At 39.1% G+C, this 26,132-nt stretch overlaps 1 protein-coding gene across 2 annotated transcripts; it reads right to left on the bottom strand.

The window, feature by feature from the left end:
- Positions 1–1,206: 1,206 nt before the first annotated feature.
- PLK4 (polo like kinase 4) lies at positions 1,207–19,365 on the bottom strand. 2 transcript variants are annotated; one of them, XM_086746464.1, is made up of 16 exons: positions 19,227–19,365; positions 18,352–18,447; positions 17,495–17,590; positions 17,285–17,399; positions 14,260–15,292; positions 12,295–12,395; positions 10,306–10,682; positions 9,308–9,412; positions 8,829–8,931; positions 7,900–8,049; positions 6,814–6,944; positions 5,946–6,037; positions 5,423–5,612; positions 3,579–3,719; positions 2,550–2,656; positions 1,207–1,836 (listed from the first exon to the last, which is right to left on the bottom strand). In XM_086746464.1, exons 1-16 carry the CDS (start codon positions 19,254–19,256, stop codon positions 1,737–1,739), a joined length of 2,967 nt encoding a protein of 988 aa, XP_086602590.1. In that variant the 5' UTR covers positions 19,257–19,365; the 3' UTR covers positions 1,207–1,736. The 2 variants fall into 2 exon arrangements, with proteins under 2 accessions (XP_086602590.1, XP_086602591.1); XM_086746465.1 differs by having other exon boundaries at positions 5,423–5,564.
- Between the last annotated feature and the right edge of the window lie 6,767 nt (positions 19,366–26,132).

Genomic DNA, 26,132 nt, shown 5'->3' with positions numbered 1-26,132 from the left:
AGCTGCCTAGCTGATTGTTCTTTTCAAGCACTTACATCTTTCTGCTCCCCTCATGTTTACCTCTTAGGCTTTCTTCAACTACTTATGTTTAGCTTGCACATCCAAGTAGATAGTTAACATCTGAAGTAAAGAGAATCAGTGTCACTGATAATGCAAGTTTTTAACAAGGTTGACTTGCTACTTTAGAAGTGAATAGAGTTAAGATTAAAGGACTAAACCAAGATGTTTCTTCTAAGAAAGCTGTATTCGTGTGCATAGGTTTGTATCTAAAGGTATATTCAGAGAAACGTTAGAGTCTGGACAAGAGCTATGCATACTACTTGGTTTCTCAAAGGCTTGTAATCATTATTTTACCATGTAGTCATTCCATTTGAGTACCAAGGTCCAACATGAGAAGATACACTTCTCTCCTGAAAGAGCAGTTATAAAAAACCACACCTTTTAGAGAATCATTTAAGGCTTTAAGTGCTACTTCTATATCGGTCTTATTTCTTATTTGCAAGTATTTCCTCAACTTGGACATGGCAAAAAATAATAAAATTCACATTTGTCTCTAAAAGAGACTAGATGAATAATGAGAACTGACAGTAGTCAAAGCTATTTCAGCTCTAAGCTGAACCTACATATTTGAAAAAAGGTGTATTGGAACATCTCTTTCCTGAGGGTTTTTACACAGCTCACTTTATTGTGCCTCAGCACCTCTAAAACTCCATCCTCCCTGCCACTGACACCTTTTTGGATCCCACTCTGCTGCTCAACTTAAGCCTTTCTCCTACCTTATAAGGAAAAGTTGGAGTACTTACTTCAGTATGAATATAAGCACCATCAGAAATGTTAGCATACTTAAAGCAAAATGCTTGAAAAAACTGTTAATGCTACTGCAGTTTGTTTTAAGTGCAATTCATAATGCGTAAGACAAGGTAAAAGAACCTTAAGTTAATAAAGTTCCTACAGTATGTGTAATTTGTTTTGCTATCAACTGTGCTCCTGGTTTTAATCATCTGTAGGCCAGAGGTAAAATGCTGAAAATAGAAATCACAGTGCAATTTTTCAGTTCAGCAAGTTGGAAGTAACTTTGTGCAACAGTTTTATATTATTTGACCCTAAACTCCCAACATGATGCTCCTATTATAACTTCAACTTAATACTTAGAGGAAAGGGCTTTCCTCTAAACCATCACTTGAACACAAACCAAGTAAATAGATCTGGACAATTACCACTGCATTTATTTTTTTTTTCCTGTTGTTGTATAAAATGCTTGTGCAGGGAAGTTAAAGCTGCTGCTACAAAAAATAAAAACAAACAGTTATAAAACATATACATATTTACATATATTACTTGTAAGATGTAAAAATATAAATTATTTACAAATACAAACACTTCAACAGCACAGATGCTTTTTCCTTGATTGTTGGCACTGAGTAAGCAGTGGGAGAAGAAGAAAAAAAAAAAAAAAAAAAGAGAGAGATATTCAGATTTGTTTCCAAAAAGTTGATACTATGTTGAACTAAGGTGTTCAAAGTTTTGCCTGAGCAAGTTTATCCATCATTTTGAGGAAAAACGTGTTTAGGATTTTTTTACAAGCAATTTGCTACACATAAACAGAGCAATCCTTCCTAAATTTTTACCAGCTTTTGGAAGAACTTCTGCAAAGCTGAGTAAGATCAGTCACTTCGCTTGAAAGTGAATGACTGAGTTTATTAAGCTCTTGTGTCCAGACACTTGCTTTGCTTTCATCAGTGGGGACCAGCTGGATTGGTAAACATCACAAGGATAGAAGACAGACAGTGCAGCTTCTCTTTGATGTACTCTGGCAACTTATCGTTTTCTCCATACCTAGAAAGGCAAACGAGCATACAAAATTTAGAGGCTTGAAATAATTGTAGTTCAGGACAGTATAATTACTTCAAAACTTGCCTGTAAATAGATAAACCACTAAATCAAGTAGATATTAAGTCTATCTAGATACATTAATTTGAGCTTGATGGCTTAAATCCAGGCCCCTCTTCCCCATAGATATTTAACTGAAAAACAGTGTTTCAGATTAAGAAAATATCATCTAAACAATGTTTAAAGCTGCAATAATATCTGAACAGACTGTATATTACCATCTCAAACTTTGTACAGAGGAAGCATGTTACTGAGTGGCCATATCGGTACGAGAAACACCCAGTGTCCAAGAGACATGCAAGACTTCACGCTGAGCGCTTCAGATTTGTGCATCAATGCTGACATGCTATCTAGCAGTGTCTTGAAGAAAAATATTAAAACCTTAATTTTCTCCCTCCCTCCCTCTTTTAAATACTATACACAAATAGTGGCTGTGGTCTGGAGACCAAGAAGTAGACGCATTCCCAGCTTTTTTAATTAATTTGTTATCCAGAGTTCAAAGTTATAGGTTTTTCTCTTTTAATTAAGCTTATATAAGCTAATCAACTAAGGAGTGATTGAAAAGTTGAGTTTTAGTATTTACAACACAAAAATTAACAGCAGCTATGAAGTTAGCAGTGACAGTAAACAAAGTATTTTTACAGCAGTAAGAGACTCACCGAGTTGTCTGGCCATCTGGAGATGTGTAAGTGATGGAAGAAACACCTGCTTGGGCTACCAGTTGGGATCCATCGTTGAACTGAACCCATACTGCTCCGCTGGTCAGCTAACAAGAGAAGTTGCATTATGGTTTGAGGACGTAATACACAGGATTACCTACCTAGAATTTTTCTAATAATTGAAGCGGAAAGTTTTTCAGAATTGCTGAAGTGACTTAGACATCTTTGTCAGTCTTTTAAAGATAAAGATTGCGTGTGACCTGGCTTGAAGTAGTCATGTGCAATCGCAAGAACCAAGACTTCCTGAGGTTTAAGATACTCAGCTTTAGTCATCCTTTCCAACGAGAGTTGAAGAAAAAGTACCTTTAGCTTAACCACTCCTAAAGAAATTTTAAACAGGACCAAACATAAAATAGAAGGCCCATTTGTGAGTATTCACAGCTACGTACATTTTACAGTTTATGTATTTAAAGCAAACTTTTTCTGTTAGGAGAGGAAGCTTATTTTATCTGGATTGCAGAGAAGCATTTTCAAAATCTAAAGCTGGTCCCACAGAAAAGCAGCGGAAGAATTCATCTGTAAGGAAACAGCTTTTCCTGTTGTACAGGCAGATTCATTCTTGTACAGATCTGGTACACATCTGTTAAAAACACTTTGTCAGCCCACCTTTACATCTACATTAGTGAACAAGTTTAACAAGTTCTATTTTTTACTAGAGTCAAATTTAAAAGACAGAAAACACCAAAATAGGCAATAATAAGCAAAGGAAAATTGTGATAACTGCAATATATTGAACTATTACGTTGGTTTCTTCTACTTATGTAGTTCACCACGGTATTTATCCAAGACACTTACTTGGAAGGATCTTCCCAGATACCAATTTTCTGATTTAAACTGTAGCAGAGCACAATTAAACTTGATTTGTGAGGAATATATTCAAGTTAATGACTTAAAAATATATATCTCAAGTTTAAATAGGGAAAAAAAAAAAAACCAGAATTCCCATCTTTATGAGTATTCATTTCTCACCTGAGAAGCCCAACCAACATTTTTCACAAAGACAGATTTTAAAAGTTGGGCTGAATTTGGACTGCATTCCGTTTGATGAGCAGAGGAGCATGGGGCCTCAGCAGTGTTAGTCATGAATGGAGGCTTTTCACACGGCACCACCTACAACCCAGAAACACACCATATCAGCAGCCTTAGTAGTAATCCAACTGATTATGTTCCAACTACAGTGGTCAATCACCACCTATTTTAATCTTTCCATATATGCAGATTTATCCTACATGCTTCATTTAACAGCACTACATTATAAAAACCCCACAGGATTTCACATTACTTTCTCAATATTATGACAGGTTTTCCACCACTTCCCCGTACTCAAAGGAACTGCTTTCTCTAAGCAGACTTTTTCTACTAAAAGCTGTTGTTTTTTTTTCCCCCAACTTAAATCACATTTGACTGTCAGAAAACCCTGTCCATCTTCAGCAAAAACATCCAGCACAGGTTAGATGATAAAATAGCCCTCATTCAGATGACCACTTGGCCAGTATTTTACAAAAATATGGACATGGCTATTAATTGGAAGCTAGAATAGTAAACATAAATAGCGTTCTACAGCACATACAAAGTCTGTCACAGGTTTAGAGAAACAAAAGTGATGGATTAAGAATAACAGAGGATCAGACATTGGAGGCCTTTAAGACAACGCTACCACTACTGTCTAGGAGGAATACATCTGCTTCTCTAAGAGTTCTACTTCTCCCATAGTGACAGAGATGAGGTGGTGTGCTTAGCAGTATTTAAAGATTCAGGGTTCATTGAAAAGATGCAAATCAGGGGATGCCTCTGAAATAGGAAAGCTTGGTCAGGAAAGAGATCAGGATCCAGATAATTACAGGAACCTGAAAGAAACAACAAGCTGTACCTCAGTATATACAGATCAAGTTCAAGTATAAAGAAACCGACAAAACCAGTCAAGACTAACACAGAAAGGCAACCAGCTATTTTGCTTAGAAATACACACTTTGGAAAAGAAAGCAAACAGTGGAAGTCTTACAAAGACGTAAGTGTCCATTATATGGCAAACAAAGAAGGAGTCTGAATGCTCAGCCCTCTGTTTCGAACTCTTGGGGTGCATAACCTTAAGCCAGGGTAAAAATCAACACTAGTACTAAAGCCCTAAGGAATTTTTGTTGCCAGGTTTCTTTCAGTCAAGAGAAAACTGGCAGATTCTGTGCTACGGACACATGCTACACAATGAGAGAACAGAGATGCAGACCCACATAAATTCAACAAAGTGAGGATGATACAAACTCAGCGTGCTAAGACCCTGATATAATTCAGTCAGCTGTGGACTTTGTATCAGGGCTGTGATGCAGTAATTGAAGCTTGGTGGGTCTTTTAAACCAACTAGACAAAACTGCACACAAAGCCTTGTTGATAGGCTTATAAATATATCTATGCTGCCACTTCTTAAAGAAGATACTAACACTTGATTATTTCAGAACAATAGCCTCAAGGGCCAACATCCTTTGTGACTATCATTTGATATACAGGCCTGAGGGCACATCAGAGCTCCCCAAAACAAATTGAAGACTGCCCTGTATAACCTAAGTAAGCAATTTTCAAACTACGTTCCAAGGAGTCATTTGTGGTAAAGTTTAGGAGGATTTTGATTTTTCAGATGATCTTACACCCAGATACCCGAAGTCAGTTGAAATCAAAGTTAATATTTCTAGTCGGGATTCTCACAAATGGCTAACAGAAGGCTATATCCATACAAATATGGTTTTATTAGTTCAAATAAAACATCAGTATTTGAATTCCTACTGGGCAGCACTCTCCACTGTATATTCTTGTGTACTTACAGAAGGAGTACAGCTTGGAATCTGAACTGGAGTAGAACTAGCAGCTGTATTTCTATCCAGCGCCATAACTTCTTTTGAACAGTTTGTATTGTCCAACAACGGAGGCGTTACAGTCTGTGGCGATTCAGTGTTGCCAGGTTTTCTGGAAAAATGATGACACGAATTGGGAAAAAAGTCTGTCCAAAGGGGACTAAAGAAACAAGTGAGGAGACGTTGCTTTTCCTTCAGTTTACCATGGACTGCACAAAGCAACTTGATGGCACTGGTCTGCTGCAGAACTGTTTTTACACATGCTAATTGTTAGTCTGGTTTAGTCTAAATCCACAAGCCTATGTTGTCCTGATATCAAAAGAGCCTTTGCATGTCCAAAATAAGGTGTTCATACATGCTGCCAAGTTAATATTTATCTTGCTAATGATGATGAGCCTCTGTTAAACAACACTGGCTTCTGCAAACATTAGCTGCATTAGGTTGCTTACTGGCCACACTCAAATGCAGAAGTACTTTCAAGAGAAAATATTACCTTCCAACAATGATTGGAAAAAATGGAACACTTTCACTCCTTTTTTCTTCTTTCAAAATAGCAGATTCCAGCGCAAGGCATATACGATGTCCCTGGAATTAAAAAGAGCTTGTTAAAATTTTTAATTGAGAACAGTATAACTATTTCACATGAGTTTAGTGTGACAGGTGAGCCTACTACACAAGGCAATGCTTTTTTCATTGGTACTGAATATCAACAGTAGCTGCGCTCAGGTACCACAGAGGCCATTCAAAAACCTACACTACAGCCTGACTCCCTCATAACTTCACCACATCTGGAATTATGCTCTTAATCACATCTCCTCTTTTAGTAGGGCTAGACGACCTCTGAATTCTATTCCAGAAAATAACAGAAGACAGATAGACTATGAAATCTGCACTATATTTTTACTGTTTCCTAAGTTCGTAAACAAAAAATTACTCATCACTGCTAACTGGGTGACATGAAACAAGAGATCGAAAGCACAGAAGGCAGGCCAGTTAAACACCTGGTAGGTTTGTGTGTTTGGCTTTTGGGGGAGGTTTGTTTTTGTGGTGGTTTTTTTTTTTTGTTTTGTTTTATTTTAACTTGTACCAAGTAATTTCATCTGTTCTGTTTAATCCTTTCACCAGACAGGCAAGCCCACTTTGTACTCTTCTAAGAATTTCCTCTAACAGTCTCCATTTTGAAGCATTGTTACTGTCACCTCCACATTGATATTTGCTCTTCCAAAACCACTTTTATCATCCCTCCTTATTAAGCATAATGAAAAATATTAAGAGCAATATCAGAAGCACATTTATGAAAGAGAAACTGAATTTTCAGAAAACCGCTTCGTACTGGAAAACATCTATATGAAACAGTTTACCTCATTTGCATGATCCATATAAACTTGTATTTCCTTCTTCAAACTTGCTTCGCTTTCTCCTTTCAAAGTGAAGGATTTCCCTGATTTTTCAATCACACGAGTTATACCAGCTGTCTTGTGTATCTTGGCTCCTGTAAAAAAGTGTAAAAATTTCTAGTGTGAATTGTATAAAATACCAGCACCTATAAAATAGAGATTTCTGCCATTAGACGCTACTCTACTGAAGTGTATCTCACTGACTTAATTACTGGAAGAATGAAATCACTCCTGCATGACCTCTATGTCTAGCACTAATAAAAAGCCACTTCAATTGGGACTGTGATGTTAATGGAATACCCTCTGTGCCCAATGATCACTGCTTACATGGGCTGAATAATGCCTTTATTACTGTTTCGAAAGGTAGTTCTTAAAACATGTAATCTGAGTCAAAATTAGCATCTCTAACAGTATTGCCAAGAATTGGTTAGGTAGGCTGTATTTGTAATTGAACATAGTTTTGGAAGAGATGCCCATTCTTTCCATAGCAGCTCCACACTGAATCATAGAGCTTTTTTTTTTGTTTGTTTGGTTTGTTTTTTTTTTCCCCCCCTTTATTTTGTCACCAGTTTTGTTGGGGTATATCTATGCATGTGGCAAACCAAGCTAGTTGACAGTAGTCTACAGTGACAAAACATTCTTCAGTGCAGTCTAGTTTACCAAAGGCAGAGTTGGAGAATGCAGTCAAATGGCTTTCTCCAGTGAGTGTTACGGGTAATACTATTGCCTCAGGTAATGATGGAAAGCTTGGAGCAGGGATGCACCTTTCACTACGTAAGTTAACTATCAAATGTAGATGCAAAGAAGAGCTCATGGATAAAAACAAGCCATAATTTAAATAACATTTTTGCAACATGTACTCCCTGAAAAAGATATCAGTAAGGAACTAATGACAAACTGATCTGCAAGTGCTAGAATAAACGCAGAGTAGCAGAAAAAAAAAAAAAAGCATTTCTAGTATCTTCTTCAACCTGAAGTGTTCATTGTTTGACTGCATTTTATTGCAACTCTAACATAACTATTTGCATAACTGCAAAAATGAATACATACCGTCATAAAAACAAATTTCAACATCTGCAGTGGGTGAATTTTCCATCAACATGCACTTGGCATATCTTGTGTAGAACGTAACTTTGGGGGTTTTTGTTCTTACCAACTGCACAAACTTGGCTGCATACTGGTATTTCTTCCAGTACTTTTCTAAAAAAAAAAAAAAAAATTAAGAATTTTTATCAAGAAGTCATCAGATTAAACACTGCACCAGCTTGCAGATAAGTAATTTAAAATACATTAAAGCCCTGCTAAAGCCTAGCTAGAGGTTGAGAGTAATATTTACATACTTTACAGAATTATGTTCAAAGAAACTGACTTAATTCCACCAACTTTTAGAAAAGTGGGCATCTTCAATAGCTTCAATTAAGTTCAGAACCTAAACAACATAGTGAAGTTCTGCATTTACCATTTAACTAGATATCATGGTCCAGCTGGCTTCCGGTAAAGCCTTGTCTCTTAAGAACTTATAGTTAGCTTACATCTTCTCTTCAACTGCCTACATTATTCTGTCAATGCTTTCTAGTATATATTTTTCCTCTCGCCTCTCCAAGTTACAAGTATTAGGAAGCTCAAAGTAAAGTTGATCTGTTTTTAAACAGACTTGATAATATTTCTTCCATTCATATTTAAAGTTTCCAATATGAACCAAGAGAATATGAAAGCTTTGAATATACAACATTGTAAAGAGGTGACTCCTTATAACTTCCATATAAAGTAGCTTAAAACCTGTGAATTGACACTTTCTTGTAAAGTTTCAAAAGAGACAGTTTCCAGTTAAACTTCAGTTTGAATCTCATTCTGAAAGGAGTTTTATCTTCACAATTATCTGAAGAGTAATGGCTAAAAGCTAAAAAAGTCTCAAACAAGATTCACTAAAAAAAAAAAAAATCACATTAATCATAATTTTAAAAGAATTTTCTGTTTACCTGGCAAGTTGTCAAAGTTATACATACAGACGTCTTCAGGAGGAGCAGGAGGCCTGTCATCAAGAAGGAAACCTCTTCCTTCATTTGGATGATAAACTGCAATCTACAAAAAGGGGAAAAAAAATGTGTTTGCAGTTGCAACTTACTACAGCACTCCTTACTTTTAACAGGTATAGAGATAAGCCACAGTTTAACTACCACGATTCACCATGAATGCTCTGTTCCCCTAAGTAATTATTTAACAGCTGCAGTTTTTCAAGAATACTTCACCTGTTCCAAAAGTAAAGTCCAATTTCACTCTGAAATAATTGCTTGCTACCTATATTTGTATGGCTGAACTATCAAGGCTGGGGGAAAGGAGTTTACAGCTGTGCACATATAAAGACTGCATTTCCAAACAAATAATCACTTGAATGAAAATAAACTCTGAAAGAACAAAAGAAGAAAAAGAACAGTGAAGAAATTGAAAACATACTCACCATATTTCCATCACAAGATATTCTGAGAACTTCTTTCACAAGTTCTTGTGAATAGTGGTCTTTTAGAAACTCCATACACACTTCCCCAGTATCTAGAATGCTCACCTAAAATATATTAAATATACAAGTTAAACAAAGAGACCTTTACTTTCTGGCAAAATAAGATAGCACTTATAAGAAAGCACAAATGCTTTAAAAAACAAGTTTTCTTCTTCCTCAAATGCACTGCCAACTTATAAATGCTTCGTTCAGTAACCTTTGCTATTAGTGCTATTGGAACACTTCTTCAACGTGACTGGTGGTTATAAGCCCGGTCAGTGAGGGTGTGGCTTCTTAAGTGACAAATCAAAGACAGGTCAGCTCTATTACGTTCTTTCTTAAAAAAGAAATTGAGGGGTAGAGGGAAACATGACAGGATGAACAAGACTAAGAAATGTAACAAAAGGCAAAAGGGTGGTACGAGGAACAAACCAATCAGAAAATTTATGTGATCAGAAAGGATTAATGATAACTATTTTGCTTTCCCACCCACAAGACAGAGAAAAAGCAGTATTATAGGAAAAAGATACAAGTTTGCACTTGAGAACAGGACTGTTTTCATTTCTAATCCAGTTATCTATCCAGCTATCTGTAAAAGTCTTTGATGTGTTTGACATAGTTAAAATCTTAATGTTAAAAGCTTAAACGCAACTTGTACAGCTAAGCAGTACAGTTGTAGAACTGCAGGAAGTATATATGCATTTAATATCTGTTATGTCTGCCTACAGCTTCTTTCCTTGTATACTAAAAGCAATGCCATGTCACTATTTGCAGGAAGTGACCACAAGGTTACATATTCTATACCAAAAAACTAAGATGCACCCAATACAACTTTAAATTAATTTATTATAGATTAAGTTTTATAAAAAAAAATGCTTCTAGTTTACCAATGAGTTTTAAGAGACAGTCATACTATATTTAATACTTAAGTTGTTTCCATTTTAAGAACTGATACATACCACTGCATTTTTTGTTTTTTGCCTGATTGGTTTTAGCCTGTGAGCATTGAGAGGCGACACCATACTTCGCAGCGTAGGTTTCTGATGCGTTGGTGTTTCTTTGCCCCATGTTTGATTTTGTTCTGAAGTTGACCAAAGGCCACATGTAGAAGACAATGGTTGAATTTTCTCAGATTTGCAGAGAACTCCAGGGATGTATTGCTTTGGGTTCTTCTGGTTTAAAGAACGCGGACAGTCAACAGATGCATCATGATTCCTTACATCTTTTAAGGTGTTCCATGCATTTCTTGATGCATCTTGCTGCACATCCAGATGATATGGAAAACCTCCATGCACATTACTGTTGCCAGTTAGGTCTGCAGGTGGTCTCAGGGGAACTGAAAGCATCATAAAGGTATGTTGTAGATTCAAAAAGTCACGGTACAAGAGAAAAAAAGCTATATTAAGGTTTTAAAAGCCCTTCAAAACATCATCTTAGAGGGCTTATTTAAGAAGAGAATGGGATTTCTTTACTCTTAGTCCAAATCATTAGGCTATGACTTTAGTACCAACCAATACCAGTGCTAATAAAATTTCAGTGCTACTTAAAGTAAACTGTTACTAGATTTCTTTTTATAATGGCCTTCGGTCTTAACATACATCAAATCATTTTGCAAAACCATTTATAAACAAGATATTATGATTTCAAATAGATACTTAAACAAGACTTAGTTTACGATAATTAGTTTAATCTGTTGAAACACAGTTTACTCGCCACTCAGATAACCACTAGTACCAAGCTGAATTTAAGTTACAGCTTAACTAACTAGTGTTTTAGCATCAATGAGAGGTTTCAGTACATCAAATGTTAAATGCACACTGCAAAACCTTTGTTTTATTTCCAGTCACTTGTTAAACACAAAAACCCTAGTTTTGGTATTAAAGCCCTTGATCAACTTTTCTATCACCCAAACAAGTACTGCACTCCTCCTGCCATGTTGCAGAACAGTTGAGAAGGGCTCAGGAATTAAATGGGATTATTCTGACCATATGTCACGATTCCAATTCCCTATAGACAGGAAGGGAAGGGGTCCAGTAATATCAAAACAAAAAAGCCAGAATGGATTAGTGATTTAGTTTTATGATTAAATTACATTATTTGTAAGTGATGTAATATGATGCATGACAAAGAACACCTCCTTCCCTTCTGTATCTTTTGTCTTTTCCTCCACCTCTCCTTCTGCAGCCTTATTATCTTTCTCATTCATTTTCTCTTAAGGCATATTTGCACAACTAAATTAACAGGGCATTTGAGTCACCTGCCAATCTTTTGTCACATATTTATATTTACACACTTCAGGTCACAACTGCAGAACTATGGCAGGTTCTAGAATTGTGTTTTCCTCTCTTTATACTTTTTTTTTTTGCTAAAATACTAAAATGACTTTTTTTCTAAAATACTAAAATGACTTCATTTTAGGAAGCTAAGTATCCAAATTCAACCTACTATATCTTCACTCTTATGAAGACAGTTACATACAGTTCATTATTCCAACCCAAGAGCTCAAGAGGAACACTAACTACAAAACCTTCCGAAAATTAATTCCTACCTCAGGAAAGTAAAGTGTTACAGCTTAGTTCAAAAGAGAAAACAAATATGTTTTCAATGGGGCGTTTCTTGCTTAGCAGTGATTCTGCAGGCTAGTGATGCTGGAAATCATTTTGCCTCTTTCAGTATCTGTGTCAATATTTTGCAGTGACTAGTCTGTTTAGGGTCTCCTACGCTTTTCATTCAGAAAAAAAGAAGTCTGCCTGCACTAGCCTGTGTTAACATTTAGTCACTGTTCCCTAGGATGCCAGCATTATACTCCAGTATCATAGTTACTTGGCCATACAGACACCTCTTCTATTACAAGTTTAAATAAATAAAATACATTAAAAACCACCAAAACAATTACAAATCACTACTCCAACTTGAGTGCAAAAACATACTACTGACTAGTAACACACCGTTTGTTTGCATGCTTCCAAGCCACTGCTGCATTGTTTCAGCCTGGGACTTCTGCTCTAACAAACCAACCTGGGGCTTCATGGGGCAGAGATAATTTGAGCTGCAAAATAAAAGTTACATATGTAATCAAGATTACATCAAAGATACTTGCACAACAAAAGCTACAATGTTACAGCTGCAGAAGCCACAGCACTTCTAGAATATTCAAGAAACACAGCTGGTACTTCGCAGCTCTAGACAGCATAGAACAGGCTTATTTTTTCATGGGGAATGTTCATTGGGTAAAACGTAAAAAAATAAAATATTGTTTCCAAATGGAATGAAAAGTTATTACTAATTTTTAGAACAAACTTAAGGCTGTTCGCACTCACTAGTAGACTCTTGGAACTGACATGTATGAAGAAAAATAGCCGTTGGTAATGCTGCCAGCAGTGGCTGTTCTTACATCTAGTTCTTAATTCACAGTATAGGAAAACCTCAGCGAAGACACAAGGATGATGCCCATCACCCCAGTAGATCACAGCTGAAATACGTAGGCAATCTTATCACCTAAAATGATTTGAGTTTATACAAAATAGAGTAAATCTCAAAGACTAGAAAGATTTTTTTACCAGCTTTTTAGACCAAGACATATACGTAGTCACAGGTGAACTCAAGCTATAATCCACATGATGAAGAATAAAGAATATACACAAAAACAGTTACTGTAGGAATTACTAATCTGTTGGAAATTCACACAAAGCTCCTGTGAGGTTTTCTGTCTCCATAGCCTGCATCTTACTGTACTTTTCTTTGTGATGATCACTACCTTAGCATTGGCAAAAACTCCGTTGTCACAAAAAAATCCCCCCAGAATATAAGTATCTAATTTAGATCTTACAACCTGGCATTTAAGATCGCTGTGCAGGCCAAGAAGAGACGTAAGAGACTCTCCTATAATCAACTATTTAAAAATTAGTAATCATTCAGCTAACTCCCACATCTTACTCCATTTACTTTTTCTATGAGGGAAAGCACACATTTGCATTTTCCTTGAATGATATGCAAAAAGAAAAACATATGAAACCATCAAACAAAGTTGCCACTTCTTAAAGTGGAGAGAAATGCAAGAGCTAAGATACACAATATTTCTTATATTAAAATAGGAAAGTGTTCTTTGTTATTCTGCTGATAGAAACAGCAAAGCAAACTTCTGAGCACAGGTTAAGTTTATCACAAAGATGGGCTCTTGTTGCATAGCAGTGCTCAAAAGGCAAAGATGAGGCCTCCAGCAACACAGAACACATCCTAGCATCACTTGTAGATTTGACTCTGCAGTTGGTTTGTATCATCTGGGCAAGTCCATCTGTATATGGAAAGAAGCCAGGATTTTCACCCAGAAAATACAACTAAGGACAAAACTAAGTTTCAGATAGTTATTTTTGAGTGTTATTTTCCTTTCTGCTGCACCAGTCTGATAATCCACCACCTCACCTTGTACTTAATTTGCTTTTTTCCCCCCCTTTATCTTGTCTAAGCATAAGGCATTGTTAAAGAAGAACAGAAGAAAAAAAAAAAAAACGCCACAGCAGCAAATAAAAACATCAGCAGTCACACTCTGAATGCCTTTGATCCTAACCTGTCTCTTCTACAAAGAACTATCAAGGCTCTCTACTACAATTACTGTGGGGAAAGAAATACTTAACTCGCTGCACATAGAAATAAGTCAATCATAGAGTATTACCAGGATAAATAAAAGCTACCATCTAGCTGGCTGATGCACTGCGGCTATGAACTTTAAGACAGGGATGGTGGGGAAGTAAACCTCTACAGAGCAAGAGCATCATTTATCACCCTCTCCTATTTGATATTCAAGCTATAAGCGTAGAGACTTCGGCCAATTACTGCAGCATTGTTACAGGAAAAATAATGTATTAACATATAAGGCAGTTCTAAATTTTATCTTAATAAAAACTGATTCTTACTGTGGTTGATCTTTTACAGGTGGAGATATTTGCCCTTCAAAAGCACCAGAACTACTGGGAGTCTTCTCCTTAAATATTTCTCCTATATCAGTATAGCTGTCCGCAGGTGAAAAGCATTCTGTATTTTCCCTTGTTCCTACTTTAGGCTTAGAAAGCAGTTCCATAGAGTGACATCTCTCAACAATATTCGATATGCCTTGACTCTGGCTATGGGACGTGGCAGACCTATCTGAAGAGTGGGCTCTTCGGAGGTAGCGCGAATGTGGTCTCTCTTCAGCAAGCTGCATGGTTCTTCCCCTGCCAGTTACACCAACTTCTTTTCCCTGAATTCCCCACTGATGAAAAGAACCGCTTCCATCTACAGATGAATTATTACCAGAATTCTTGGTTTTAGGAAAAAAAGTAATTTTATTTGGGAGTGGCTGTCCAACTAACAGCTTCTTCTTTTCCTTCAAGCAACCACTGGTACTGACACTGGAAGAGCCCGTGAAGGTTGTAGAGATGGTAGCATTTCCACTGTCCATGGAATCTTCTGAAGTTCCTGAATCTTTGCTCCGTGCAGAGCTACACCTGGCCATGAAAGGATGATCCAACACTGAGGAAAGACTCAAACGATCTGCTGGATTTTTGCGAAGTAACCTATGTATGAGGTCTTGCGCCTCTCTTGATAAAAAGGTTGGCATTTCATAATCTGCTAATACTACTTTATTCAGCGTGTTCTTGACCGTGTCAGTGTCAAAAGGTGGCTTTCCAATAAGGAGAGTGTAAAACATACAGCCCAAAGACCACACATCAGATTCAAGTCCATGTGGACTCCTTGTGGCTATCTCTGGAGAAATATAATTTGGAGTTCCACACATGGTGTAATGCTTTTCATGAGGCATTTTCAGCTGAGTTGCTAGTCCAAAATCAGCAATCTTGACATTCATATTATTTGTGAGCAAAATATTAGAAAGGGTGAGGTCCCGGTGCAGTATTCCATGAGAATGAAGATACAGCATACCCGTGATAATTTGATGCAAGAAGTGTCGAGCTGTCAAAACACAAAACCAGATGCTTTAGTCACATCATTGAAGTCATAGCTCTGAAAATAACAACTTTTTGAAGTCTGCTATTGGTCTTTTTAAATAACGAGGACACTACAAGGATGTTTATGTGGCATGCTAACGAGATTGGAATGAACCTCATGCTTTTTGTTTTAAGCAATATGGCAACACTGTGTTCTAAGACAGTTCATAAAAAAGTGTTCTGTCATGCAGTAATCAGATTTGTTTCTTTGCCAGCAGAATAATGTCAACAGGGCTGGAGATATTTTCAATTGGCCTAAACTTTTTAAAGTTAGATTCTTAAGAACTTAAAGTTAAGTTGCTCCACACTTTCAGAAACAGCAAATACACAAAACCAAGCAGCTTCACTATGTGCAGATTATAGAATATAGGAGATAATTTGGATTATATTTGCTTTCTCATTGGCGAACTGGCAAGGCTACTAATATTTCAATTTCTCAAGAACTTCTTAATCCACAATACTGGGCTAGTCTTTCTGTTCTATTACCTTAGAAATTCAGGGAATCTTCAAGAGTTTTACCTTACAGCAGGAATAATGAAACCTCATCCAGGCTGAAACAGCATCATTTATTATGATGGTGCAATTACAGCAATTTTAAGAACTATTACTTCTAGAACAAACAATTTACAGGCCTCCTTTTTCTCTTAGCAGAGGGCAAAGACTGGCGAGTAACAAGCGTTAGTAGAAACCACTCCTCAAAGGAAGAGACTTCTTTATCCAGGTCAGTGGTTCATCAGCTTTTAGAACAAAGGTACCACCAGATGAACTACTTTTGCTGGAGCAGATCCAAATTAAACAGATGATGCCTGTATACCAGTACCCCTTCAATCCAGTCCTATGATTTGGATTCAAAAAACCCCAAACATATAATAGTTTCAAGGATTTACATTAGAAACTGCTAAGAGAAGCAGGTAAACTGGAAGAACTGTGCAAGAAATGACCAGCATGGTAATCCTGGAAGCAGTAGAGGCAATGATCACTGAATCCAGATCAGCTAAAACCAGAACAGCTCGTTTGGCTGCACCCTCAAACATTATACACAGCAGCTTGCTCTGCTGTCTTTCCCCCGCCCACCCCTCAATTGCACTGTTCTGGTTAAGCTTTCAGTTGTCCATGTTCCAACTGAGATCCTCACGCTCTCAACTGGAAGAAAATGAAACATTAGTAAATTCATAAATGTAAATATTTTTTTTTGCAAGACTTGTTTCTCACAATACTATTCAAGAGTAACATGGCCAATTAAAAAAAAAAATTAGAATTACTCTTACAATGAGCTTTCAAGGAAAGACAGGATTTTCAGTGCTTTCCCTGAGAAACAGGAGGTAAAACCACAGTAGATTTTCTCCTCAGTTGCCAGTCCTTTAAAAATTCTAGATAGATTGTAAAATTGAATATTTCCTTGATAACTCAGCCCTTCAGCAACATAGTTACCTGCATTATCTACATTTCCACATACCTTGGAACACAGTAAATATTTGCAACGATACCACATAAGGCAAGCTATAATCTGGAAAGCTTTCCAGATGGTGACATGTAATACAGTAATACCGAAGTGAAGAGGTGCAACAAAAAAAGCAAATCTGTCGATGTGAAGCTGCCAGTTCTCCTATGTGGAACTTCTCATTCTTGACCTATACTTCAACACAGTTTTATGTACAAAGGTAAGCTCTACCTTTTGTATCCCTCTACCTTCTAAATTCACTGTCTATTTCTTTAAACCTCAAATAGCACAAGCTGCTGTAAAATGGTATAAATGCAAACAAAAGTATACAAAAATCCAAGTGACTACATGTGTAATAGTAATTAACCTCTAGATTATCACTTATCGCAAGGTTTTAAGCTATAGGAAGTGGTTCAGAGTTACATCAGTTTTAAATACTCTTTCACTAGAAGTAAATATTTATTGAGTAAGACAAAACATTAATGCAAAGAGAACTACACAGAAAAAAAATCTCACCTTCTTCTTCTGAAAAGGGCTTCTTCCTATTCTTTATATATCTGCTCATTTCACCATTGTGACACATCTCAAGTATCAAGTACACATAGTTGCTATCTTCAAAATAGTTATAAAGCTAGAACATTAAACAATGAAAAAAAATTAAATACATTTTCTAGACTGTACAGCAAGTTACACAGACAGTCCTCTCTACAAAAACATGACTCTTACCTCAAGTATAGATGGATGCTTCAGCTGACAATGTATTTTCACCTCATTTTGAACCCTCTGTACCATTCCAACTTTGTGCATGGCTTTTTTATCTATCTGTAAACAAATCACAGAATATTTTTCAAGCACTGCAACATTGATTACATACGTGTTAGTTTCAAGTGAACTTGACATTTTCCATGTTAAATGCACGTTTACCTGAAAACTTCTAAATATAAGCAAGTTTTCACATAGTTTAACCTACTGTACACTTTTAACAATCAAGTATCATTGATAAGTGGAGGAACACACAACTGTCTGAAAGTAGACAAGCATTAACATTTTCAATAATAACATTAATTAAAAAAACCTGAAAAACTTCAGCAAAGAATCCTAATTGCGATTTTGCAAGGTAGATAAACTAAATATAGTTAATACTGAAAAGGTGACTAAATAAAATTATTATAGATAAGTGAGTCTAGCAAAACACCTGTGAGGTGCAAGTTTCCTTCACAAAGTTTGCCCTGGCAGTGGAGGAAATTTCTCAAGGCACTTTTTCCAGGACACCTCCAGCCACATGAATTCTAAACGAAGTTTTTGTGGTCAAAAATATCTGAATTAGAATTATACAGCCGATTGTCCATCCAACGTTGAATATTTGAGCTTAAGTTTTTTTAATAGCACTGTGTTTTTATTAATTATCAATAAAGCCTATTTGGTTGTATTGCATTTTTCAGGATGGAATCCTAATCTAAATATCGGTTACAAACAAACGAGCGATCCACGCACAAAAGTCCAACCGCATAACCCCAACCTGTTGCGACTCGCCCTTTTGTTCACTCTTGGAAGACTGAGACTTCCTTGGCTGGCTGCCTTACCATTTTGATAGCCACTTCCAGACCCGTTTTCAGGGATACTGCTCTGTAGACCCCTGCGAAGGAGCCCTTCCCCAGGAGGTTCCCCACCTTGAAATCCTGCAACATGAATAAATCATCGCCGTTAGCCCCAGCCCAGTAGTTGAACCCCCTCTCCCGATGCAGAGCACCTCTCAAAAAAAGATCGGGGGTCCCACACTCCTGAAGCCTGACCAAACCCTCAGGCACCCCCGGGGGATACCTGGACGGAGCTCTCCGGGGCCCGGCGGCCATCCCCGGCGGGGCCCCACTGCACCTCCCGTGACATCGTCCTCCCCGGGCAGCGACCGGTTTGCACTGGGCACTGCCGCTGCCCGGGGCGAGGCGGCGCGGCCACCTTCCCGCCGCCTCTCCCGCCGCTTCCCAGGGGAGGACAAACACCCGCCTCCCGCTGCTATGGCAGCGGCTGGGGAGCGACCGCCGCCCGCCTCGTAAACACGAAGAGCCTGGAGCTTCCCACAGCCCGGCTCCGTGGCCGCCCCCCGGGGCAACCAGCTCGCATAGCGACGCAGTTAACAGAAACCACCGCCCGGGCTAGGACAGCCATGGGTGGGGAAACACGGCTCCACGGGCAGGTGGCGGGGGGATGGCCCCCTGCGCCCGCTCCACCAGCGGCCCACGCCCGGTGGGGGCCCGCCCCGCCGGGACACCTTCGCGAGGCGGGGTGGGGAACGCGGCGAAGGTGCGAGCGGGGCTGGGAGGAGCCGCGCCGGCCGCCTCCCACAAACAAGGCGCCCAGGAGAGGGACAAGGCCCCCTCCTCCTTGCCTGGCCTCTCCCCGCCCCCAGCAAATGGCGGGACGGCCCCAGCCCAGGCCCGCGGGTAGCAGGGCCCCGCACCTCGATTTTCTCGCCGATGCAGGTCGCCATGGCGCCGGCCGCTCGCCCAGGGTTCCGCTACAGCTTCTCTTCAGGATCGCAGCTCCCCATCACGGCGCCTTCCGCCACCCGCCTCGGCCCAGGCCTGCTCGCTCCTGGGCCCGGCGGCCGCTCCCCTCCCCCGGCGCCTCCATTTTGAAAAATCGCGCCGTTACCCTCCCCTGCCCTGCCCCGCCCCGCCCCGCCCCAGGTCGAGGCTGCGTCTGACGCAATCGCGTTACGTAGAGGGCGCTTCGTGGTCGTGCTGGGCGATGCGGCGCATGCGCAGGAGGCCGCGTGCCGGTTTCCCCGGCAGCCGTTACGGCGCATGCGCAGTTGGGGGTTCGGCGGTGGCCGGAGGGCGGCTCTGGTCGGCCCCGTAGCTGAAAATAAACGGTTTCTGAGAGCTCTGCGCCGTTCCAGGTGTTTCTCCTCAGAGGAGAGAGAGCCTCCGCGCTGCCTGTGGCCTAGGGTGGCCGGGCTCCACGGCGTTACCGTGCTCACCCGGCCGTCTCGGTGGAAGCTCTCGGGCCTGGAAGATGGGACGAACCGAGCCGGCACGGCCAGATCCTGGTTGATCGTGGGTGAACGTGAACGCTCCTAGTAAAAAGAACACTGCCACCCTCTCGGGACTGTCTGCCTCCCACTCAGTAGAAAGGTTTTGTTATTCCTCGGTTATGATTTTTAAATAGCTGGGATAGGTAAATTCTGGGATGAACTCCCACAAAGTTTAAGGGTTTCCCTTTGGCTTATTGCCTTAACATATTAAGCACAAAGTGCCGTTCTTCCATCTTACCTTCTCTGATACAGCACCTAGTAATGCAGAGGTAGGCTAAAAACAGCAGCGGGCTTAGGTGCAAGACTGGCAGCGTGGCCTGGGCTGGGGCCCCAGCCTTCAGCTGTAGGGTACCCACAGAGAGCTGCAGCTGCTGCCGCCTGGCGCCCTGAGGAACCTGCAGCTGCACAGGAAACATGCCCAGAGAGAGCTGAGAGGAAGAGCTGTAAACTTGGTTTGTCCCAAATCCCCCTTTCCTAGTTGTTCCGTTCACTGAAGGAAGAGGTGCAAGCTGAAGTTTTAAACCCTCAGTTCCCAATCTTTTCTTAAAGGTACATTGCTGTATTTTTTTCCAAATATCTGAAAAAAATTAGGCCAATGAGGTTTTATCAGCTGATGGTGGTATTGTGTGTAGTAGAATACTGGAGCACATGCTGAGCACCTACAAGGCCTGGATTGAATTAACTTTTCTGCTTGAGGAACCCATTGGAGGGTCCTCTAATTTTGGGGCTGTAGTGCCAAACCAGGTAATGTGCTGGGATAGTAGCATAGCTTCAACATAAACGCAGTGCAAGGTGGTAACTGATTTTATCACCAAGAGCACTGTCGAGCACTGAGCTGAGAGTGTTTGTGTCTAATACCTACTTCTTGGCTTCTTTCAGTACTGTTTAATATGAAATATAAAAGTTTTTAAGTTCAGACTTAAACATGAACGCTAATTAAGACAAAGAGGAAGTATTTTTTGTACTGAAACACTCCTAAAGGGCTGTAATCGAAAGGGCTTTAAATAGAAGAAATAGTGCTTCTGGGAGTGGATTATGGTTTGTGATGTTCGTCATCAGGTTGTATTTCTTTTAGAAAATGTGGGCATGGTATTTTGGCCTGCATATATTAAGGGGCGTGAGGCGTAATATAGATTGTCCTTTCTTAGCAGATATACCAGTTCCTTACTAATGGAAAGTATGCGTATGCTCTGAAAGGTGGTTAAAATCGATTGGGACAGAAGGGGGAGCTGTCAACACACCAGGCAAAGAAGAGGGAGCTCTGTTCAAGTTTTCCAACCAGAAGAGATTCCTCTTTCTTCTCTTAACAGGAATTAATGAAGTGTTCTTTTCTCACGACCTGGGAGTGGAAAAAGGGTACTTGGCGCTGTATTGATCTTTTCCGGTGAAACACTTAGGAGTAAGAACTCTTTCTGAGACAATCTTTTCTATTGAGGGACCAGGTCATCATTCTTCTACTTGTAGTGACCTTAATTCTTCATCATTAATAAGTGCTTCCCTTAAAGCAGCAGGTTTTGGGAGCTTTTTATGATGTTCTTTAAAAGGCACATCCCTTTCCTTTAATTGTTTTTAGCATCTTCCCTCCAAAGACCTTACTGTTCTTCTGGCCTTTGCTTTTATGATATATGTAACTGGAATAGCAGCATGTTTGTTTCTTGTAAGTGTGATAAAATGTTGCTGTCTGCTCATTACACATCTTAGTTTGCATAGACAAAGTTAACATTCTTGGTGGATTACAGTTGAGTTAGAAAATTATCAAAGTCGAGTGGTTTTGCAAGTAGAGCCAGAGAGATTCTACATTGCCTTTAATGGAGTAGAAGCTAAGCTATAGAGGAGTAGTGACTTTTTTTTTTTTTAACCATTTGTTTGGAAAGGGAATGGCACAAAAGGGAGAGCAGACCTGTTGTATATAGTTTCATTATTTAAATTTGATTGTTCTCCTTGCTGTGAGGTTCTGCTAATGTTTTGGTTTCTTTTACTTAGAGTAAAATGCTTTAAGTGGATCTGGGACTGTTCAGTCATTCCAAAGCTGTTAGACCAGCACCCTTGTTCTCAGCTGTGTTTCTCACCTCTCAGTGCTGCTTTCAGCTGCAAGCCATGCTTTTGCAACTCCTACTTCTGTTCCACTGAGAGGAATTATGCCAGTTTTACAGTGGTAGTTATTGTTGTAATTATTGTCGGACTGTAGCGCAGCTTTTGTTTGAATTGTCTTCTACCACGAGAAGGTGTGATGAGCATTAAGTGCAGGCAGAACTGAGAGGCAAAGGCAGAGCAGTGAGATGAGGCTAAGTGATACAACAAAATCCTCTAGCTGTGTAGATAGTTTCTCACATTGCCTATGTCCTCCAGCTCCTTCATTTAGCTTTTTTTTTTTTTTTTTTAATTTTGTCAAAATAGCAATTAGCCCTGGTCAACAGCACTTCTTATGGAATGTGAAACACAGCAACATTGTTGTAACAAATTTGGTTTCATGGGCCAGCTGCTTTCACCTGATGCCAGGCATCACTGGTGAATTTTGTATCTGTAGTTGTTGTGGTTTAACCCCAGTCAGCAATCATATACCACACAGCCACTTGCTAACCCTCCCCCTTGCTGGGGGGATCGGGGAGAAAATCGAAAAGAAAGGAAAACTCATGGCTTGAGATAAAGACCGTTTACTAGGATATCAAAGGAAGATAAAATAATATATATATTAATCATGATAGTAATAATTAAATATTGGGATAATAAAATATACAGAATGAATGATGCGCAATTTCTCACCACCTGATTACCCAACAACCAATACAGCCCATCCAGAGCAGCAGTCACGGAACGAAACCAAAAGTGATCTTGGAACAATCCCAAGCAGTGAGAGAAAGAGCAAGAGAGCTGCCCACTGACAAACCCCCTTTATATACTGGGCATGATGTCTATGGTATGGAGTACTTTCTTTGGCCAGTTTGGGTCGGCGGTACTGGCTACACCCCTCCCTTCTTGCACCTGCACATTAGTGAAACCTGGGAAGCTGAAAAAGTCTTTGATTTCTTAGCAACAACTAAGAACATCACTGTATTATCAATGTTCTTCACATACCAAATCCCATACTAAATGCAAAACACAGCAGATACTGAGAAGGAAATTAGCTCCATTCCAGCCAAAAACCAGGACAGTCGTTAAGGTGAATTTAAAATGTGAGGGAACATCTTCAGGCTCCATTACTTGATCAGTTTGTTTACATTCTCATGTGTTTTTCTATTCTTAGCTTGTCTATTAAAAATGAAGTTAATCTTAGGGCAAATATGCCTTCAAATAATATTTAGATTCAACCAGTATAGTGAACTGCTGCAGGTCCCTTGCACAGAATACGTTTTCCTCAATTTTGGAGAAGATATTTGCTTTTCCATTTCTTATTTTTTCAACTAGTAGTTCAGTTGTTTGTTTATTTCTTGCTTGACATTCAGATGCAATACTGTTTAAGCTGGCTGAAGCAGACCTGACTTTTTTAACACCCTCTCTTTCTTCCTCTGTTGTGTGGCAGGACTGTTCATGTGGCTACACAGTGAACCAGATCAAGGAATTGGTTTTGTCTGGGGAAAAAGATTTTTTGTTGTTGTTTGTTTTTTTGTTTGTTTTTTTAATTAGTCTGCCCTCTGAATCACTCCATCTCATAAACAGATAGTGGCAACTTCTGTACCAGAGGAGTGCTCCCAAAGAATTACTCTGCCTAGGGCAGGATAGCATCCAGGATGAAAGGAGGTGCACAGATTTAGCTCTTCACCTTCTCCAATGTTTTGCAGCTTATGACTATAAACAGCTCCCCCAGTGCTTGCCAACTTTCATTGCTGGACTAAAATACGGAGGTGGCTTTAATCAAGCTGCATTTTCTCCTTCAGAGAAAGAGGGTCTCGGGAAGTTACATGCAGTCATCCACTACTTAGTAGATGTAAAGTGGATTGTGGATAAGCGTATGTGTCAATTGTTGAGAATCCTTAAATGTAAAACAGAAGCTGTGTGACTGATTAAATAGATTTGGTTTGTGGAGCTGTGCAGTATTAACAGTCGTCATTGGTTTGAGTAATTAGAGTGGAAAATTAGCAAAAATGACACTTTCAGTTTCATTTCAAGGCTAGAATTGTAACCTGAACAGTGATGAGAGAAGTTGTCTGAGTGAATTAATGTGCCAGAAGTGTGACTGTTACGTGTTGATGTTGGGGATGAACTAAATAGCTAACAGCATACAAAATATGCTGCATGACTACACAGAAGACAAAATTTGTAGGTAGAGGTAATACCTTTTTATAATAGCCACTGCAACTGGAAAAGTGTACGTGCTTTAGGGCGCAGGCCCTGGTTTCTCTGAGGTTCTGTTGCATACTGTGTAACCTCGTAGTTAGGAGGTCATAAATAGGAAGCCTTCTGAAGATGATCATGTTTCTTGCGTAAGATTGGGAGGTAGATGTCATTGTTTAGTTTGGCTTCTTTTTCTTTCATGTCACATAATCCCCATTAAAAGGGGAGCCAGAGAGTCTTTGGACTTTGAGCAATTGGGTAACTGCTCCTCCAGTAATTGTCAAGCCAGTGAAGTGATACTTTCCTTTGTCTGATTAAAAAGAAAGTTGAATCACTGTTCTCTTGTTGGGTTGACTTTATGACTGCAGGGGTCAGCATCTGCTGTAAGCAGAGCTTGCGAGACGAACTAGTGATGTAATAAATCCCTTGCTAACCCTTTTTATCAGAGAGCAAATACATATCTAATGTTGTTCTCCATGCTTAAGCGTTGAAATAAATGTTAGCTTTAAGTCTTCTTAAAATAGTTTTAAGACAGTAATAGGACTCCCTTTAAACAGGACATGCAAGCATCTTTCAACTTTATTGCACAAATAAAATGTGAAGATTTAGTCCTTTGTCAGTGGAGAAGTCTGATTAGCAGCGAGAGTAAAAAGGAACTTAGTAAGGAGGATGATGGAAAGCAAAACTAGAGTACTGTGGCTTTGGCTTGATGTGTTTTACACTGTCACATGACCAGGCATATGCACAAAATATCTTATGTCATGCAAACAGTATGAACCGAGGTTGGTTTGTTCTGGGCTCAGTACACTGTTCTGGCCACTGGTTCCAGTACTCGTGCGTAACTAAGAGTACGTATGATATAGTTGTCCTTCTGTGTGTTGCAATTGTAAGCAGACAGTAATTAGACAATTTCTAAGTATTTCACAGTCAAAATGTGAGGATGATCAAATTGACCCTGCGTTTATTTTCATTTCTAATGCTAAGAATATAAAAGGTTTTGCTGGGTCAGACCAAGAACAAACTTTTTATTTTAGTCAGCTTTTTTTTTTCATTTTAATTTTCTTCATTAAAAAAAAAAAACCTTTTTGGATTTCTGGTTGTAACTCTTAATTTTTAACAAGGCATTTAAATAAGAAACAGCTGTTTGTAAAGCCTGGAAGCAGCCAGTGCATTTGTAAAGAATATATGGATACACCTGTGGGGTTCATACAGGCAAAAATATATGTTTACAAAAGAAACATGTTTACACACCTACACTGGGAACACTCTCAGAGAGTGCTTGACCATAGGGCATAAAGTTACAGTTTACAAATTATAATCTGTCATCACTGGTTGTTCTACAGCTTTGCTTGTGTCTTGGCAGCAAGGTTCATGGCACTAGTAGTTTCACATATTTAACTCATGTATATATTTGTTTCTTATTGCTACTTTTACCAGATATAGGGGAATTGTTCTCAGATGTATCTGGTAGTGTAGTGCCAGTCTAGACCACAAAAGTTGAGGGTTTCCAAAAAACATTGTTGGTGTATCCTGGGTAAATGATGAGTTGTGAGCGTGTAATGATCCATGAGCTGTGGCTTTTATTTGACAGTTGTGACTAAATAAAAAAAAAACCTAGTTTTTTTTCTTTTCTCCTTCAGTGACACTCATGTGTGTCATTAAACATTAATTCTTACTGACATTTTTTCTTTTGTGGTGGGCATTCAGCCCTGGTGTTATTTCCAAGTTGAATTTGGCTCATGATTTTCTACAGAAAAATTGGTTCAGCAAATCATATCCCACTAAAACTCAATCAGGATGGGTATTTTTTGTCAAAGAAAAGGAAAGCAAGGAGTAGCTAGAGAGTTTCTAAAAAATTAAGTTGTGATATTTCAAAGGTTTCTTTCTTGCTCTAGGAGGAGAAGGAAAAGTTTGAATAAGGCAACCGACGTCTTCAAGGATGTATTCCTACCCTGTGCCCCTTCCTGTCAGCACCTTTCCAATACTGTTGCCAAGACTTGATTTCTTTAGCTAAGCAAACCAGTGTTAGGGCTGCTTCACATGTGCCTTTGTAATTTG

The sequence above is a fragment of the Chlamydotis macqueenii genome, chromosome 4 (assembly GCF_036417535.1).
Source record: "Chlamydotis macqueenii isolate bChlMac1 chromosome 4, bChlMac1.mat, whole genome shotgun sequence".
Taxonomy (NCBI): domain Eukaryota; kingdom Metazoa; phylum Chordata; class Aves; order Otidiformes; family Otididae; genus Chlamydotis; species Chlamydotis macqueenii.
The sequence above is the reverse complement of the archived record's forward strand: the minus strand, read 5'-3'. Positions and strand labels throughout refer to the sequence as shown.